This window comes from Morone saxatilis, unplaced genomic scaffold (genome assembly GCF_004916995.1).
Source record: "Morone saxatilis isolate NCDOM2014 unplaced genomic scaffold, NCSU_SB_2.0 Contig5, whole genome shotgun sequence".
Lineage (NCBI taxonomy): Eukaryota > Metazoa > Chordata > Actinopteri > Moronidae > Morone > Morone saxatilis.
In genome coordinates, this window is record NW_023340095.1 from 16,888,211 (window position 1) to 16,905,831 (window position 17,621).

Sequence of the window (17,621 nt, forward strand, 5' to 3'; positions counted from 1 at the left end):
GCCCTTGATTTATTGGTGTGCACTTCAAACTAGCTCATCAGTCCAGTGATTTGACCAATCTGTGTTAAAGGTTGTCTGATGTTTCTGCTTTTGCAATATGTTTCTTCAAACAAATCTTATCTTTCACTCTTTTGCCAAAACACAGACTCTGTTCTCACGAGCAACAGCTGGTTTACCATTAGTGTGCTTAACCTTCACTTTAACTGTTGTCTATTTCCAGGCCTGATCTGGTCCAGATACTCGTTGGTCATAATCCCAAAGAACTGGAACCTGTTTTGTGTCAACTTCTTTGTCGGCAGTGCAGGAGCCTCCCAGCTCTACAGGATCTGGAGGTGTGTTACTTCGACCTCATTATCTGTCAGAGCAACCTCAGGGATCAATTATAATAATGCAAGATGTGTACACAGTGGATTTCTGCTCATGTATTCACTGATGAGTAGAAGTCACGGCAGCGAGTTTATGTTTGACTAAGTGCATTGCAGCTCATACAGTTAAGAGTTGTTTGTAAATGTATAACATACAGTCGTTTTCATGTGTGCTTCGTTTCCAATGTCAATAATTGACTGAAATTCACTGGGAACATTGGCCGTAAAGAGTAAAACTCACTAAATGACATATAGCACTTATGTGCACATTCATGCGATGCGTGTAGTAGGCAAGTGTGACCAATGTGAGAAAAATACCAACACACAGAACACTGAACCCACACTTGATGCATGGGGCGGCATGGTTCAGGAGGCAGAGCAGTCGTCCAGTAGTCAGAAGGTTCCTGGTTTAATCCACAAGTGTCCTTGAGGAAGACAATGGGCTCGTTTGAGATGAACTGTTCTTCGCCTATAAAGTGGACGAGATCAGGCAGCAGCAGGAGGAGGAGGAGGAGGAGGAGGTGACAAAAGGCTGTAGTCAAGCTGGACAGTTTCCAGCAGCCTTACACAGAGTATACAGAAAGTCACAGAAATGTTTACATCCTGTTAGATCATCTTTAGGCTGCCTGTTGTTTTTAGACCACGTTCTGATATAGAAGTAAAATGTATTATTATTATCAACCACTCGATATGTTTAAGATTAAACCTTCTTTGCACGACATGAGACATAAAACAGCTACAATCTAGTGTTAGATGTTAAAATCACACAGAAAATTTGGAAAACTGGGTGTTTTTACGTCAAAACTAAGAGCCAATCAGCTGTTTGATCAGGTGACAACGTTTCCCATCATGCTCTGGGCCTTGCAGCCGGTGGAGAGCAACTCCAGCACCTGGTTCTAAAAACCGCGGCCGCCTCGGTGCCGCAAGGTTATCGTTACGTTTGCAAGTCGTCAGAGCGCGTCGGCATCAAGTCAGACACAAACCTAACTTGCAGGCATTGTGCGGTGATGGATTCTGTGTAGAACGGACTCCAACGGCTCCTGATGAGCAGGTTGGTTAGACTTTAGACACCTGTGTTTGCTCTAAATGGCTGCTGTGAAAAAGGTCTGTTGCTCCACAGTAGCCCAGTTGGTGTTTGTGATTGTGAGAAAGAAACAATTAAAATAACATCAATAATATGAATCTTTTTTTGTTCAGTACACCTCTGTGCTTCTAGATACTCACAAGTACTGCAAGTGTTGATACTCTACCTGTATTTAACCTGTGATATGATCAAACTTGGGGCCAAATAATGTCAATAGCACGCACAGCTGCTGGTTAAGCTTAATGCAGGAGTGATTCAAATGTTGATGCAGCTCACCTTGTGTCTCCTTATTACTGTTATCAGGCAGAACATGCAAATAAAATACATTTTGTTAACATTTTAATCTTAATCATGTATTTTTTTCCTTCATATTCTCTTCTCTAATAGGCACAAGCAGGATATGAAAGCCCAGGCTAAGGAGGTTGCAGAGGTTGCGGAGGTTGCGGAGTCCTGAGTGCTTTTCTGTTGCCAACGCTCCACTGCAGTGGGCTGAAAGGGAGACTACACTCTGGGCACAAACCTGCCCCTTCTCATCATCTCCACATCATCCCACGATGTCTCCATAACATCCATGCCATAACCGTTATTCTACCACATTAAGCCTGTTGGCCCTGTTGGAAATGTGCACTTTCCCTTAAGTTTCAAATTTCCTCAGGGTGTAAACGAAAAACAAATAAATTTTTTTAACTGTAGTCAACACACACTCAAGAATCGGTCATCAACGCACAAGTACTACTTGTTCAACAAGCTGTTTGATTGTACATGTTCATGCTTTATATATTGTGTACTGGTTGGGAGGTTTTGCTTTTTCCATCGTTGTTTTTCAGGTGTAGCAATCAGTACCTCATGCAATAATTTCCCCCAGAAAAATGTAACTCTTGGATATGTGTTGAACGTAGTTTAAGGAATGTTTCCAAATGAAATTTAATAAGGATGTCATCACCTTTTTATCTTTTCATTTACTTATTTATAATTTGGTTACAGTCATGGCATCTGTACCTCAGTGATCATTAAATCATTGATTACCATGTAACAATTCCTTCCATCTTAATGGCTTTAAGTCTTTTAATGTGTGTGCGAACAAATCCTAATTTATTAATCACTTGATTAAATTATCTTTTAGTCAAAACTGTACAGAAAGACGCTGTTATTTCCTGATTCTTTTGTCATGGATACTTACACAGATTGACACATATTTAACCTGTGCAGCTTTTTATTGATTGTTGCTACAGCCAGTCGGTGGTACTGACGGACGTACGGCTCTTCATTATCAAAATCTGTTCTAGGAAGGTGTTTTATATTTTTTCTGTGTAAGAATAGAGCTTTCTCTGACATGTTCCCACTGTAGTTATTACACATTAACCCCCTGAATAATTTAGCAATAATTGGTGTCCTCACTTTTCTTGATCTGCTGACTGTTTGAACAAATGGCACTTTGAAGGTTGATCATTATGGCTGTGGCTATGTAATGGATATGTAATGCTAATAAATCACATTTAACACCAACTGATTTAAAGTATGGACATCTCATAGTTTACAAATACAAAGTGACTGAAGCTGCTCATGTTGAAGGTTAAAGGGACACTTTACTATGTGAACACCAGTTTACTAGTCATGGTTACTAGTACTAGTCATCTTGTATAAATACAATTATAATGAAGGCAGTGTCTGAAGATGTGGAGTTTGTATTAGAAACCCTGTGTGTTATTTTGGTCTCTAATTGATACTAAACACAAAGTAAAACTCCCTTTTGAAAGTGTTCGTTTGCATGTGGGCAACACACACAAACACAGGACAACCTGAAACTTCATCTCCTTCTGCTTTCACTGCACTACAGAGCAACAAATCCCAACTCTACAATCACCCAGCTGTACCCAAAACATCTCACTCAATTTGTGCTTACGACTTCAAATAAGTGACACAAGTTTAAAAAAAAAAAAAAAAGTTATAGTAAGTCTTTAAGCAGTTATTTTCCCTCAAAGTGTATTGAACTCAAAAAGATATTTAAAAGAAATAAAAAATACAGTATATTAGCTTTGACGCAATTTTCAAAAATATGAAATCACAACTCACAAATGATGGTTAACCACAAAATTTTATTAACAACCAAAAACACTGAGTCAGATTTAGCGTTTTCCACCGACGCGGGGTGCGCTGATCTTCATGGGCTTAGCGATCTTGGGTTTCTGTGCAGTCTTGGTGGAGGACTACAGGAGGAGAAGTGCATTAAGTACAGGACTGTTGCAGATCACCATGTTATACAGTTTAAAACTCAATGAAAATAATTCATCTAAAGAATATTGAGGAGCAAGTAGTTGAAAGCCAAACTCCTGTAGCAGCACTACGTTTCACAGCTTATTGTTTGTGTTTACGGGCAAAACGTAGTTAAAATGGCATAAATACTGTTAACATAACATTCATAAGATGTATACAATCTAGCGTCCCAGATTTAATGCTGGTGAAGGGAAATCAAACACTTCTGCACAACCTGAGAGCTTACCTTTGCACTTGGAGCAGCGGGCTTCTTGGCTGCCTGCTTCGCCTTCTTGGCCTCCTTGGCAGCTCTGAGAGAACAAAGAGACAGTCAGCCAAACAAAGCAGGAGTGAGTGATACATTATCCTGTCGTCTTTCACTGTGACAAAATCATCCAGAGGGACAGCTCTGCTCATTGATTTACAACATTACTCAGAATGGCTTCATACAAATGAAGATATTTATGAGACGGGTACATTTGAGTTTTCTCAACAGTCCAAAATAAGGTGCAGAAATTATCTTTGTTCAGTTTAAAAGCTCATTATTGAACAATGTTACTGTCAATAATAGTGGGATATTCCATTAACCCTGTCAGATTATGCAGATATGCCCAAACAGTAAAGGCTAAATAAAGAGGCTAGATGAGAAATGTAAATGTTATCTCTTTTTTTTTTTTTAAACTTAAAAACTTATTTAAAAAAACAAAAGAGGTAAACTACACAGATTTTTAACTATTTTATTCACCCATTTTAAATTGTGGTTGATGACATTTCCATGTTTTGAAACACATCAGACTGGTTGAGACTGAACTCATTCCATGTTTTGTTTCTCTAAATAAGATTTAGTAAAACAGATTAAGATAAGACTTTTGTGAGGCTAGCAGTGACCGGTTACTACTGAGGAGGCCAACGAACACTTAAAGTCCACAATCAGAAGTGCAAAATCTCTCTGATGAAGCTGCTGATGCTAAAGCTACACCGCCTAAACGTCTTAATTAAATCAGCCCGATTTAAGATCAACCAAGGTGTCGTTACCTGATGGCCTGCTCCCTCTGGGCCTTGCGGACCTCGGGCTTCTGGTTCCTCTTGGCCATGATCTCAGCCAGGGAGGCCCCAGTGATGGCCCTCTGGAACTTCACTGCGCGGCGAGTACGCTTCTTTGCCACCTCTTCCTGTTAAAACCATGAGGAGACAGACGTTGAATTACAGCCCAGTACGTCACATCAACATGTACACATTTTACCGTGATGGAACCCAACTGCTCATATTGTTCACTGTATGTGATCAGCACTGTAGCATGTAGGAGAATTTGGAGGCTGGCCAATGGTAAGATGTCTATACAGACGTCAAGGACCAGTACTATGACCTCCTGTTGTTCTATGGCTGCAGGTGTGGAGTGAGCGCTGCTGCCCACACTGCAAAACACAGCAGGACAACAGCACATAACACAGACGTGTACCGTGCACACCGTCCACCCGCAGCCAAACCAGCGTGTGTAAATGAGAGGAGAGCTGTGCAGACTTGTTTCATAGTTTAAACTGATCCATCAGTGGGTTTGGAAAGACAAAGCTATTTCCACTATGAGGCAGATTAGCAGCACTTCTACACAAAAGTCACACAACAAATAAGATACTGGGGTTCAACTTAGAATCAAAGATCAGGGACCCATACGATTCTTCAAATTCTCGGTTCTTCAACATTGGTATAAATATAACCACTGACCCCACTGAGGGGAGGTACACAAAGCATTACACAAAAATGTCCAAGTATTTGAGCCCTTGTTTAAAGTTTAACAATATTGGAATTGAAACCAGGAATCAGATTCAGCAGAATTGATAAAATTCAAACGATTCCCAAAACTAACAACGTATGCAACAGACTAGTTAAAAACAATATCAATAGTTTTGCCATATAACAGCCGTAACAAGTTACATTACAATCCACACATATTGTAAAGAGACATCCAGCCGTCACTTACAGACTGGCCCTTCTTGTGCTTGCGTCTGTACAGCACGGTCCAGTTGATCTGTCTGGGGTTCCTCTTGGCCAGGAAGGCAGACTCACACTTGGCGTTCAGAAACTGAAACACCTAATGGGGACAGAAAATTCAACAAAATGTTATATTACGTCCAGAATCATTCCTAATGCCTACAATATATAATAACTTATTATTATTATTATTGACACTTAAGTTTAGTCCAATCTTTCAACACAATTGAGATACATGCACATGGATCATTGTAGTGCAACAGGTGTTGTGTTGCATTACTGTATTTTTTGCATCTATAACATGCAACTAATTGTATTACGGGAGAAAGTTGTGTAGATGCCATTTACAATATTGTTTGGACATAAAAAAAGAAGAATAAACTGTATTACATTATATTGAAGGAGCGATTTCAGACAGCCATGTGAACTGGGATATCTAAATACATATTAATACAAGTAATATTTTTATGTGGGTGTATTGTAAAATAAAGTGATGCCATGTTTTCATCACACTGTTTTAGTGACCCATGAAGACATCTCTGCTCTTCTGACACAAGTTAGACATCAAGCTACTTCATTTAAACACATTTGGTTCAGTCCGCATTGCCAAGCACTACAGTGTTTGTGGAAGTATAACACCAGAGCACAGTGTGTGCCACAGAAGCGGTGTATTGATGTAAATATGTGTAAACATGATCTTGTTGTAGTTATTAACAAGAAGCTAAACTGTGAGGCTATCAGTGTGTGCTAGCGGCTAACGTTAGCAGGTTTCCCATGATTCAGTGGCGCCGACCGGGCCTACAGCTTATAACTCTGTTTATATGTTACTAACAAGACAATAAACACCAACATATAGTCCGCTAAACTGTATTCCACAGAGTATTAAGAGACAAAGCAGCTGGAACCCGGTGTCGGGTGCAATGGTTACCTTTCCGTCTATCCTGGCGTATCGGCGGCCATGGCCGGGGTATATTTTATACCCGCTGAAACTGCACAACTCGACCCTGAAAACGACAAATTTAAGGCATCACGATAAGAAAAAGGTACATATTTACTGTTTATGTGGATAACATCGTTATAATGTTTATTAAAGTGTTAAGATGGAATTTGATAGTATTCCGTACACTCACTTCATGATGGCTACGAGAGGGCACAAAACCGGAAAGAAAGATGACGGATGCGGAAACTGTATTAGGAGGTTACAAGTCGATATTTATGAACAAATAAACAGTGAATATTTTTTCAGTCAGTCTTAGTTAGGGTTAATGCTTTACGCCTAACATACATATATAAATCATTTTGATTTTGTTAAAATATTTTAATTAAATTAATACTTTGGCCAATCAACTCGAGGTTGACGTCACAACCTGACGGTTGCCTAGCAAGTGTATCAGAAAGCGGCCAAGCAGCAATATTTTTGTCTGAATAATAAAATAATAAAGAGTTGAATCAAACAAGGGATGAAATAATAAATCAATGTAATAGCTAACATCACTTTTAGGCCGTTTCTGTCATTAACACTATTAGTTAGCTTCTTTCTTTCTTGACTACAACTGGCGGTAAGAAACGACAGGAATTGTAGTCTTTTCAAACACTTCGTAATGAGCCGGACTGTTTGTGTGAACTACATTTCCCAGAACCCCCTTCTTCTTCAGTTTGACAAGCGGCAGAAGCGTCTTGTCTTTCACAGTACAGTCTGCAGCTAAGACTTGATAGCTAACGCTGCTGTTGTCTGAGGCGACAGGATGGGTGTATCAGATTTACAGTTTGATACAAATGCTGGTAAGTGTGTCGATGGTTTATTTGGTCAGACAGAAAGCGGAGGTTCATTTGTAGTTTAACGGGAGCCGCTGCGAGTGTGTTTATTAGTTACTAGCTAACGTTAGCTAGCATGTATCAGCCCAGTGTACTGCCGTTAAATAAGATTAAAACATCTAAACATCCCGTGTCAGTAGTCCGAAGTGTCTCCCTGCAAAGTTGAGCAAAACCTAGATATCAGACCAGCTCATTTTGTGTTGTGGTAAGGTTAATGTTCTGCAAACTGCCGCGGTAACGTTAGTGGAGTATAAATGTGGCAGCATATTGATTTCTTTCTGTCCTTGTTCATCATTTCACTGTCCTGCACTTGGATGTCACGAAGGGTCAAACAAGAAGCTACATACTTTACAAAACGGGGTGCAGATGCAGATATGGACTACTACTACAGCCTAATCGATTAGTCCGGTAAACCCCCACAGTGACCCCACTTTATACAATATAAAACAATATACAATAACAATATAAACCTGATCACAGCTAACTGACCTCGATCATTAAAACTAGTGGAGGTTATGGATGGTGTGTTACTGTTTGTATGTTTGGCTGCTTTAAGATCTTGTGTGTTACGTCGCCATGGTGATGAGCCAAATGACAGTTGCTGTTTAATCCTTACTGTGTTTTACTCCCACAAGGACCTGTGGTGGACCTCTCAGCCCGGGGGATGCAAAAGCTGGATCCTAGTTTCAGCTGCACCGAGGACACTCACACTCTCATCCTGGACCGTAACCACATAATGAAACTGGACCATCTGGAAAGGAGCCCAGGCCTTCAGCAGGTAGTTAAACCCTTTTGAACCCTTTACAGGCCTATGTTATAGTCACCAGGTGCTTTTTTTAATGCCTTTTGATAAACCTTTGTCTTTTCCTCTTTAGCTATCTGTAGCCAGTAACCGTCTGGTGAGAATGATGGGCGTCTCTCGGCTAACAGAGTTGAGAGTCCTCAATCTTCCCAATAACAGTATTGGATACATCGAGGGGCTGCGAGATCTGCCACACCTTGAATGGCTGAATCTGTCTGGGAACAACATTAAGGTGAGGAGAAGAGAGATTCTCACATACTTAACTGATATATCATTTGTCTTTTATGTACAAAAATGTCATTGCCTAGATGAAGCCCTTTAGTTTTAGCCCATGTGTTAATATTTAGCATGTTTAACCGGCTGTACACTCTCTTAACGCAGGTCATTGAGCAACTTAACAACTGTGTTTCCCTTCAACACCTGGACCTATCTGACAATAACATATCTACCATTGGGGATCTGACTAAACTGGTGGCATTAAAGGTGAGTGCTGGAGCCTCTGAGGCTAAACAGAAAATATAATATTGATGATAATGTAGAGACATGGTAGAGTTTCTTTTATTAATGCTCTGTCACTTTTTGCAGACGCTTTTAGTCCATGGAAACAGCATTACAACACTCCGCACTGTTCCTGTTCACCTACCTGCCCATTTATCCATCCTCTCCCTGGCAGAAAATGAGATAAGAGATCTTAATGAAGTAATTATCTTTTCCCTTACTTGATACAGGCGCACTGATCACAATATAAGTTATATAGAGGCTGATTCTTATAGACGGACTTTCTTCTGATTATTCCATAGGTGTCATACCTGGCACCTCTCCATGAGCTGGAGCAGCTGTCCATTATGAGCAACCCCTGTGTTATGGCGACCCCTTCACTGCCGGGTTTTGATTATCGGCCATACATCATGAGTTGGTGCCTGAGCCTGAAGGTCTTGGACGGCTATGTAGTGTCACAGAAAGAAGGGTGCGTACGTTCCTATGCTGTTACAGTTTGCTGGTTCAGATTCGTGTAGTATTATTATTTAAATGTTTGAATATCTTTATTTAAAGTGTATAATTGTCTCGATTACAGTCTCAAAGCAGAGTGGCTCTACAGTCAGGGAAAGGGGCGTTCATACCGACCAGGTCAGCATGTTCAGCTGGTTCAGTACCTGGCCACTGTTTGTCCTCTGACGTCGTCACCAGCCCTGGAGACGGCAGAAGATGCCAAACTGGAGAAGATCCTCAGTAAGCAGAGGTATAAATCTGAATTTAAAAACGACTATCCTCCATTGCTCACTTCAAGGCCACGATAAACCCGCCACACATCCTTCTTTATAAAAAATACATGTTTGTCATGTTTGAACCGCCATTTTTCTCCCTCAGGTTTCACCAAAGGCAGCTGTTAGAGGAGACGCAAGGAGACAGTCCCAGCCCTCCTCGCCCAACTCAACTAGATGTAGAGAGCCACAGTCCTTCACATGCAGTTCCACCAGGTGGAGCCAAAGAGGTGAATAAAATCAGTGCACCTGCACCAGCCGCTGCTCCATCAGCCCAGGAGACTGGTAAGAAGGCTGCTTTGTCACTCTGTGGCGCAGTTCTGTTGAACATTATGCATTTGTTATTTTCTTTTTACAAGTAGTTGTGATGCATTTCTTTCTTTTTAATAATTTGAACGGCTACTTTTGTGCAGAGCCAATGCTGCAGTGTAACACCTGGGTGAGCTGTGATTCCTCCCACCCATCATTGCCGGGAGTTCGCAGCCCAAGGCACGGAGAAGAGCATATCTATTTGGAGGATGTGCAGACAGATGAAGACAAACTCAACAGCAGCATGCTTTCCTCGGAGTCCACCTTTCTCCCCTTCACATGTGACCTGGAGCCACAGACGACCCACTCGGACAGCGAGGACGAGACGGAGACATTTGAACCCGACTCCCTGGCTCCAAAGCGTCCATCGCAGCCCAAAAAGCACAACACAAACAAGACACGTCATGTTCCCCCGGTGGATAAGCAACAGAGAAGTCTTGAAGAGGAAGTTATTTCTGGTGCAGCCACAACAGCTGGATCACTGGAGGTCCGAGTTAGCGCACCGCCAAATGATCTAGAAGCACCTGCCGACTTTGGTAAAGCAGAGATGAAAGAAACCCCCATGCAGCAAGATGTCGGTATGTGTGGCAGTAAATCCTGTTTGATGGAAGCAGACAAGGCGGCGACTACAATACAGTCGTGGTGGAGGGGACAGCACGCTCGGTGTCATCACCCAATGGCCAAAGAGGTGCGCTGTGAAATCCGTCTGCGCAGGATGCAAGAACACATCCTCTTCCTGTCTGAAAAGTTGGACAGGTAACTGACCGTCAGTACTGTTTGTTTTCTGTTTTACTTGTGATAGGATGAGTATAGGTGTACTTAAACTAATACTACATATGGTTGTGCTATTTAAATACACATTCTCCAGTATTTACTGGTGTACTAATAGGTCAAATGGAATTGGTTTGCAGGGTGCAGCAGCAGTATGAAGAAGAGAGGTTACAAAGGCTGGTTCAGGAGGAAGCTGTGAAGTTTCTGTGGAAAGAGGTCAGTGATTAAAGTTACTCAGTACACACATTCACCATGACTCATTATTTGTGTGGTATAATATTGGTCTCCTTTTTCCTACAGCCACACTGTGAGGCTGTACTTGGTTAAATGCTAATGCTAACATGGAAATATGTCCACAGTGACAATATTAACATGCTGGTATTTAGCATGTATAATCTTTGCACGTATTTGGTCACAAATTATTAGACAAATTAAGATTTTGACCTGGAGACTAGAGGAAATGTTAGGGGATCATAGTTAATTGCAGTTTCATCCTGAGGAGGACACAAATGTACTAAATTTCACAGCAATACAAAAAAAATAAAAATAATTCACTCAAAATAACAAATGCCAACCTGGTGGTGGCGCTAGAGGAAAAGTCATTAGGATTCATCCTCTGTGAACGATTATTGTCTGGACAATTTTTTAAATTGTTCTTGGCACACACGGCTCAAATTGTCTGTTACTGGCTCTCCAACATGATTCAGCTGCTTTATTAGTTTATCACGTTCCCTGTGTTCTCCTTGTAGCTCCAGTCGATGCAGCAGTGGAAGCAGTCTGTGGAGCAGCAGCTGGCCTGCGTTACTCAGGCTGCCACCCCGGCTCAGATCTCAGCTCCCAGATTATGTGAGGCTGCCCCGCCGGTTGCATCCAGCACGACGAACCCACCCAGCACAGACGTCTCTTTCCCAGACTCTGGCTTCCAGTCAACAAGCGATCAGCTGGCAGCGCAGGAGGACAGCTTCCTGAGCAGCGGGACGGCAGACTCTCTGAAGACGGTGCGAGCATTGAGTCCTGTTCGTAGCGACTTCGCCGGTGCTATCGATGGCGTGGACAGCGCAGACTGCAGCCTGCTGGAGCAGTACCTCTCCTCTGTACAGCAGAGGGAGGAGGAGGCTGAGGAGGTGATCAGCGATAGAACACAAACACCACAGCCCTCCTCGCCAGTATCACCCAGCAAAACCGCACAGTCCAACTCCCCCCCGCAGAAGGTGGCAGACAACCAAACAGAAAGAACGGAGGAAACCACTCCCGGCTCTGTCTGAGAGTTTACACGTAATAGACCCATGTACAGAACTACTGAGTGTGTATGGCACGTATCATAAGAGTGAGATGCACTGCTCCCTCCAGAGCCTCTAGGCATGATTACTGATCTCAAATTACAGTGCACTTAGTTTCACTTGTAAGACTGAACTCCAGCAGGCTTGAATACACCTTACTGTGAATGTAACTCACTTTTTTATACTTCACTCTTTTAATCTGTTTTGTTATTTAATGGGAACTTTCCTCTGTGTAAAGACAACGATTGTGATGTAGCTTCAGAAGGTATTAGTCACTCGAAAGCAATTATTTTATATTAAATACAGCGAGTAGGTTGCTACCTCTACTGAAGACCTGGTACAACCTATTCTCTTTATCAATATCCAATAATACATTAAGCACATGGAAATAAACTACAGTTAATCAGTTAGGAGTTGATATGTTAATCGTAGTGCACAAACCACAGATATACACTATACATACAACACTATACAACAAGCATACTATCTACTGTGTTATCACATACAGTGTTAATATAGTGGAACTGTTTTTATCAACTTTAGATCACCTGAAAATGTTGTAGCATCTTTATCTTCGTAAAAACTGCTAATAAATCTGCAATTATTGTTTTCCAATGATTGTTATTTGTATTCATATTATGTTGAAATAGTGTAGGAAACATGGCTACAGCTAACAGTTGTTCTGATTATCAAGTCATTTAATTATTTCTCAGATTGTCAAAGAATTCTTTAACAAACAAGTGATGTCTTAATTAGGCTCACTAGCAGTGGACATGTGACAAGTTAGTTGATACTCTTTAGACTGGTTGTGGGTAAAGGAAAGTGTGAATGTTTATTAAGAGTGTTAATCTTAATCTGTGATCTACAGGCTGGTTCAGTTCCTGCACTCTGGGATACGATTGCTTTAGTCTCCGCCCACACACCTGGAGAATTTCTTCGCTCTTTTCTCATTCGAGTAAAGCTCGCGCAAGAGACACACATCTCATATCTTTTGTGATTGTTGTCCCTCTAACTAAAGAGGGGAGAAATAGACACCTGTTTTCTATATCAGTAAGGAGAGTGAGCCATCTATCTTTAGGATATTGATTACACCTGTGCCTTTCATCCTATAGAAGTCAACCCGCCTCATGTAAAGAAGGTATATTGCTCAAAAGATTAGATTACAGTAACTTAATAATGGACAAATTATACCATTTTCACAGCAGCCATATGACTTTAATTAAGGTTCGATCCCATTTAGTGTATCAGAGGCTTTACAGTGAGTCAGCCCGCCATTAGTACCATTGGCAGCAGCTGTGGTTACCTCACTGTTTAACGCTCTCATACCGAAACATTAATAATTTAATGGTTATAAATGTAATTGTTCTCCATGTCGAGAAACGCCGTCCGTTAGAGGCATTACACCGAGGCTCCAGGCTGTTAAAGCCTCCTTTTATACGGTTAACGTTTAAATTATTGACCACCAGAGGACGCAGTAGACTTATACACACACACCACCCCCAGCACCGGTACAATTTCACCCATCATGATTACCGGAAGGTCTGTTTCATCTACAAGCCGTCTCTAGTGTGCATCCCAACCGCCCGCTGCTGCCTCCTTCTCCCCGGCCAACCGCCACCCTCCTCCGGCTGCCTAACGGTCCGACATCATGCTAATCTGTCGTCGTAATGTGTAAGTAGTGTAGCATATAGCTCAAACGCCTGCCACCACCGATGTCACCGTTAGCTAACAGGGCTGCGCTTGTTTAAAAGATACGAGTAAATGTGTTTCCACCATTTTCATTGAATATTATCATCCGTCCGTCCGTTGCTTTGTTGCTCGCTCTTGCGTCATTGCAGCCGTTCATGTGATAGAAGCAGCGGACCGTTAGAAACAAGAACCTGACCGTTATGTTCAACGTCTGAAGATGGAAGATTCTCCTGAACCGTTGGGATGTTTACAGTCAGCCCCGCCATTGCTAGGAGTAACTTAAAAACAGAGCGGGGTTTAGAGTCTATACATGAGGGGGGGTTTAAAAGTCAGTGCCCCTACCCCCCTTAAGACCAACAGAGCTGGGCTGTCTGACTTCAGACTACACCCAATACTCACAAACAGCTCTGTCCGAGGGCGTTTACTAGTTTCTGACTCTGGTAAAGTGGAGAAATCAATACAATCACCTGTTCTACACCTGTTCTTAACAATGGATGCCTTTATAACCCTGAATGGAGCATGTTTTCTGTTTGTTCATCCTTGTCGTTCACAGCGTTCATTAGTCTGCATCAGGCTGAGGATGAAATGATGCCATCATCAGGGCCTGATAATGGGAAACAGGAGGTCACCATGTGCCGAAATCTCTCCAAATATACCCTCTTCTTCATCGTCCTAGCACTGTCTGGTCTCATCTTCCTGCTGCGCAACATCCACACTGTGGAGGTGAGGAGAGAAGTTGGTTACACAGAGGTTTTAATCGGTGTGTAGGGTAACTGATCCCCTTCATGTGTCTTTATCTGGCAGTCATGGGTTCGCGGTCACATCTCCTGCAGCACATGATTAACCCCTCCTCCCTTTCTCCTCAGAACTGGAACTGCCACACTATTTCAGCCCTGTACCAGCTCCAGAGCAGGATCCAGTCGTCCTTCATCCAAGTGAATCTGCCTACTTTTTATCACAACCGCACCTTCTGCGCCCATCTGGGCCAGAAACCCTCCCCTGAAGATGAGCTGGAGGAGCGCTACCTGTTGGACTCTATCTCCTGGCCCGGGCCTCCGCCTCGCTCCACACCTACCACCCTGCGCCAGACAAGCGACCCCATTCACAGCCTGTTCGCCATCCTTCCCACCAAGGAAGGAAGAGAATGGCATGTGGGCGACCAGCTGGAGGCCCTCGTCCAAATGCATGACTTTCAGGGTCGTCCCAAGCGCTACGGTGGGGATTTCCTTTTGGCCAGACTGCACTCCCCCGAACTTGGAGCGGGTGTAGCAGGTAAGGTGCTGGACCACAGAAATGGATTTTACTCCGCTCTGTTCCCGCTCCTCTGGGTCGGGTCTGCACAGATTGAGGTTACTCTGGTGCACTCAAGTGAAGCCGTCGCCGTGCTGCGACGGCTGAGAGAAGAGCGGCCCGACCGTGTGTTTTTTAAGAGCCTGTTTCGCTTGGGCTTCCTGTCTGAAACGACTGTGTGCAACATGTGCCTGCCCCCTGATCAGCATCCCCTGTGCAACTACACAGACCCATACACAGGGGAACCCTGGTACTGCTACAAGCCTAAGGTGCTCAGCTGCGACACCAGAATCAACCACGCCAAAGGAGGCTATCTGAAACACCTCATCACCAACAAAGAAGCATTGCTCTTCCAGAGGTTTGTACTCAAGTAGGACGAAGGAAATATATCGTGTTGTTATATATAGACTAAAACCAACAATACATTCATTTGACTAACAAGTACTGCCTGTTTAGCCAAAGCTTGATATAGATTGTTCTCTGTATTTTAGACCTCTGAAGTATAAACACAGAAAGGAGCCACAGTGTAGCACTGGGTAACCCTTATATTCATTCTGTATTATTATGAACACTGCAGCTTACTATATCCATCCAACAGTGGTTGTGGTTCAGTGGTTGAGATGTTTCAACCACAAATGTGAACCTCACGTGGGCACTCGAGGAGAAATGAGAGGATCAGTCATCAGGATGCATCCTGTAGAGCTCATGCATGTTTGAGCAAAATGTTTCCAGCAATCGGTTAACTTGTGGTAAATATTGTTGCAATATTTCAGTCTGGATGGACAACCATACTGCCAGAATTACTGCGGCTCATTTTGAGTCAATCCCACACACGCTGTCCCAAATGAATTCAACCGTGACCTGTTTTTAATGATTGACGTGCTCAGTAGGAGCTGGGTGGATTGGCTGGTTAGCTGCTGACAGTAACATCTCCAGTTTTAACCTGATCAACTCTGTTTCTTTGATCTCAGCGGTGTAAACATAAAAGTTCGCATACACGCTTCAGGCCCCGACAGGATCAACGTGCTGCCTCCCAGGAAAGGTACAGTATACCTGCAGAGTTGCAGTTTGTGTGTTGTCGCACTGTGTGCATGCTGTGATTCATCCCATTTAATTAACTTTGTCTGCAACATTTCTCGCTTTGTATCAGATAAAGTAGAGGTAGAAAGCAGCAGTATAAAACCTGAACCTGTTAAGCTAGAACCATCTGGATATTACTACGAGGACTCATGGAGGCCGTTAAGTGGCGTTACAATGCGCCAGTTCAATGAATCATCTGCCATCACTCATTGTTTGACGAACAAAGTGATCAACATGTACGGAGACTCTACCGTCAGGCAGTGGTTTGAGTACCTCATTGCTTTTGTACCAGGTGAGTGCGTCTCTGCGTCTCCTCTTTTTATTTTTAAATGTCGCCTCGTGTCTCTCCCACCGTAACCTCCATTTATTCCACCTCCCCCAGGACTAAAAGAGTTCAACCTGCACAGTCCTAAAAACGTCGGGCCTTTCATGGCGGTGGACAGCACCCACAATATTCTCTTAAAGTACCGCTGCCACGGCCCGCCCATCCGCTTCTCCACCGTCATGTCCAGCGAGTTGCGGTACATTTCAAACGAGCTGGACGGCCTCTCCGGGGGTCCCAACACCGTCGTGGTCCTCAGCATTTGGGCCCACTTCAGCACCTTTCCCGTGGAGGTGTACATACGGCGGCTCCGTCACATCAGGCGGGCGCTGGTGCGACTTCTGGACCGAGCACCAGGGACCGTTGTTGTGATCCGCTCGGCCAACCTCCAAGCCCTGGACCAGGAGGTGAGCCTGTACAACAGCGACTGGTACTCCCTGCAGCTGGACGAGGTGCTCAGGTCCATGTTCAAGGGCCTCAACGTCCTGCTGGTGGACGCCTGGCAGATGAGTTTAGCGCACCACTTTCCTCACGCCCTCCATCCACCTCCAGCCATCGTCAAGAACATGATAGATATGCTTTTGTCGTACGTTTGCCCAGAGAAGAAAAGGAGCCAGCGGACATAGAGGGACAGTGCTGTTGTGGAAGTTTACTGTATGAATGCATTAATCACTTCTTCAAGTCCCAAACATGATTTTTTTTTAAAGAATTTAAGTGTTTTCCAAAGCTGTATACCCTTTAAATACTGTCTTTACTGAGAGATTTGACGTCTACTGCTGATCTCTGTTTACTTGCCTGTTATGTTTTCATTTTGAATTCCACAAAGAATTTACTGTGAAAAATGCCAAAGACTTTGGCAAAGTGATTGTTGCTACCCATCTGTTTTTGTCACCAAAGTGTTTTGAGTGTGCCCATATCCGGTGTCCATGTTCTTTGTTAAGGTGGATTCGTGTTTAGGTTTTGTTTGTTAGTTTTGCCAAAGCTGAAGACTCGACTCGAGTTCTCGTTTCTAACTCTCAGGCTGTTCGGTGTTACAATGTGTTCTTATGTTGACCACAGAATGACAAATGAAATAAAGCTTTTCTGTTACTACACAATACCACATAGTATGCAAACTACATTGTTTTTAAATCCATATGTGTGCCCAATTTAGTTTATAGCATTAAATGTTATTTTAGACAAAAGGTAAATGGTAAAAACGGCTGCGTTTGTAGCACTACTCTCATTTATTCACACACACACACACACACACACAGTAATGACATGCAGCTTTCATGTTCTGACATCACTTTAAACACCTGGTTTCTTTC

At 42.9% G+C, this 17,621-nt stretch overlaps 4 protein-coding genes and 1 non-coding gene across 5 annotated transcripts in view; 3 read left to right on the top strand and 2 right to left on the bottom strand.

The window, feature by feature from the left end:
- The window catches only part of mpc2b (mitochondrial pyruvate carrier 2b), a 6,588-nt gene extending 3,629 nt beyond the window's left edge, over positions 1–2,959 (top strand). Inside the window, exons 4-5 of the mRNA XM_035676408.1 lie at positions 221–332; positions 1,837–2,959. Of these exons, the coding sequence (XP_035532301.1) occupies positions 221–332; positions 1,837–1,903 (179 nt within the window). The 3' untranslated portion in view covers positions 1,904–2,959. The remainder of the gene's footprint in view (positions 1–220; positions 333–1,836) is intronic.
- A 566-nt stretch (positions 2,960–3,525) lies between these two features.
- rpl24 (ribosomal protein L24) lies at positions 3,526–6,873 on the bottom strand. Its single transcript, XM_035676407.1, has 6 exons — positions 6,822–6,873; positions 6,620–6,695; positions 5,681–5,791; positions 4,738–4,874; positions 3,950–4,013; positions 3,526–3,656 (listed from the first exon to the last, which is right to left on the bottom strand). Exons 1-6 carry the CDS (start codon positions 6,824–6,826, stop codon positions 3,576–3,578), a joined length of 474 nt encoding a protein of 157 aa, XP_035532300.1. The 5' UTR covers positions 6,827–6,873; the 3' UTR covers positions 3,526–3,575.
- On the bottom strand, positions 4,998–5,178 carry LOC118339624. The gene has a single exon (XR_004797319.1). It is a non-coding gene; the product is annotated as a small nucleolar RNA SNORA23 (small nucleolar RNA).
- A 474-nt stretch (positions 6,874–7,347) lies between the features above and the next one.
- cep97 (centrosomal protein 97) lies at positions 7,348–12,381 on the top strand. The gene is made up of 11 exons (XM_035677268.1): positions 7,348–7,473; positions 8,142–8,284; positions 8,382–8,540; positions 8,690–8,791; positions 8,894–9,007; positions 9,109–9,275; positions 9,384–9,548; positions 9,677–9,855; positions 9,984–10,635; positions 10,791–10,866; positions 11,400–12,381. Exons 1-11 carry the CDS (start codon positions 7,437–7,439, stop codon positions 11,913–11,915), a joined length of 2,310 nt encoding a protein of 769 aa, XP_035533161.1. The 5' UTR covers positions 7,348–7,436; the 3' UTR covers positions 11,916–12,381.
- A 1,055-nt stretch (positions 12,382–13,436) lies between these two features.
- nxpe3 (neurexophilin and PC-esterase domain family, member 3) lies at positions 13,437–17,408 on the top strand. Its single transcript, XM_035675964.1, has 6 exons — positions 13,437–13,601; positions 14,173–14,342; positions 14,486–15,267; positions 15,881–15,951; positions 16,060–16,281; positions 16,372–17,408. The coding sequence occupies exons 1-6, from the start codon at positions 13,598–13,600 to the stop codon at positions 16,935–16,937; spliced, it is 1,815 nt and encodes a 604-aa protein (XP_035531857.1). The 5' UTR covers positions 13,437–13,597; the 3' UTR covers positions 16,938–17,408.
- Positions 17,409–17,621: the final 213 nt, after the last annotated feature.

Bases quoted from the DNA above. Each gene is read 5' to 3' on its own strand.
- rpl24 (XM_035676407.1), bottom strand. The intron at 5,792-6,619 runs GTAACCATTGCA...TGTCCCCATTAG, and splicing joins ACGCCAGGATAGACGGAAAG to GTGTTTCAGTTTCTGAACGC. The intron at 4,875-5,680 runs GTAAGTGACGGC...TGGTTTTAACAG, and splicing joins AGCACAAGAAGGGCCAGTCT to GAAGAGGTGGCAAAGAAGCG.
- cep97 (XM_035677268.1), top strand. From the start codon at position 7,437: ATGGGTGTATCAGATTTACAGTTTGATACAAATGCTG. The intron at 8,541-8,689 runs GTGAGGAGAAGA...CTCTTAACGCAG, and splicing joins TGTCTGGGAACAACATTAAG to GTCATTGAGCAACTTAACAA. The intron at 8,792-8,893 runs GTGAGTGCTGGA...CACTTTTTGCAG, and splicing joins CTAAACTGGTGGCATTAAAG to ACGCTTTTAGTCCATGGAAA.
- nxpe3 (XM_035675964.1), top strand. The intron at 14,343-14,485 runs GTGAGGAGAGAA...CTTTCTCCTCAG, and splicing joins GCAACATCCACACTGTGGAG to AACTGGAACTGCCACACTAT. The intron at 15,952-16,059 runs GTACAGTATACC...GCTTTGTATCAG, and splicing joins CGTGCTGCCTCCCAGGAAAG to ATAAAGTAGAGGTAGAAAGC.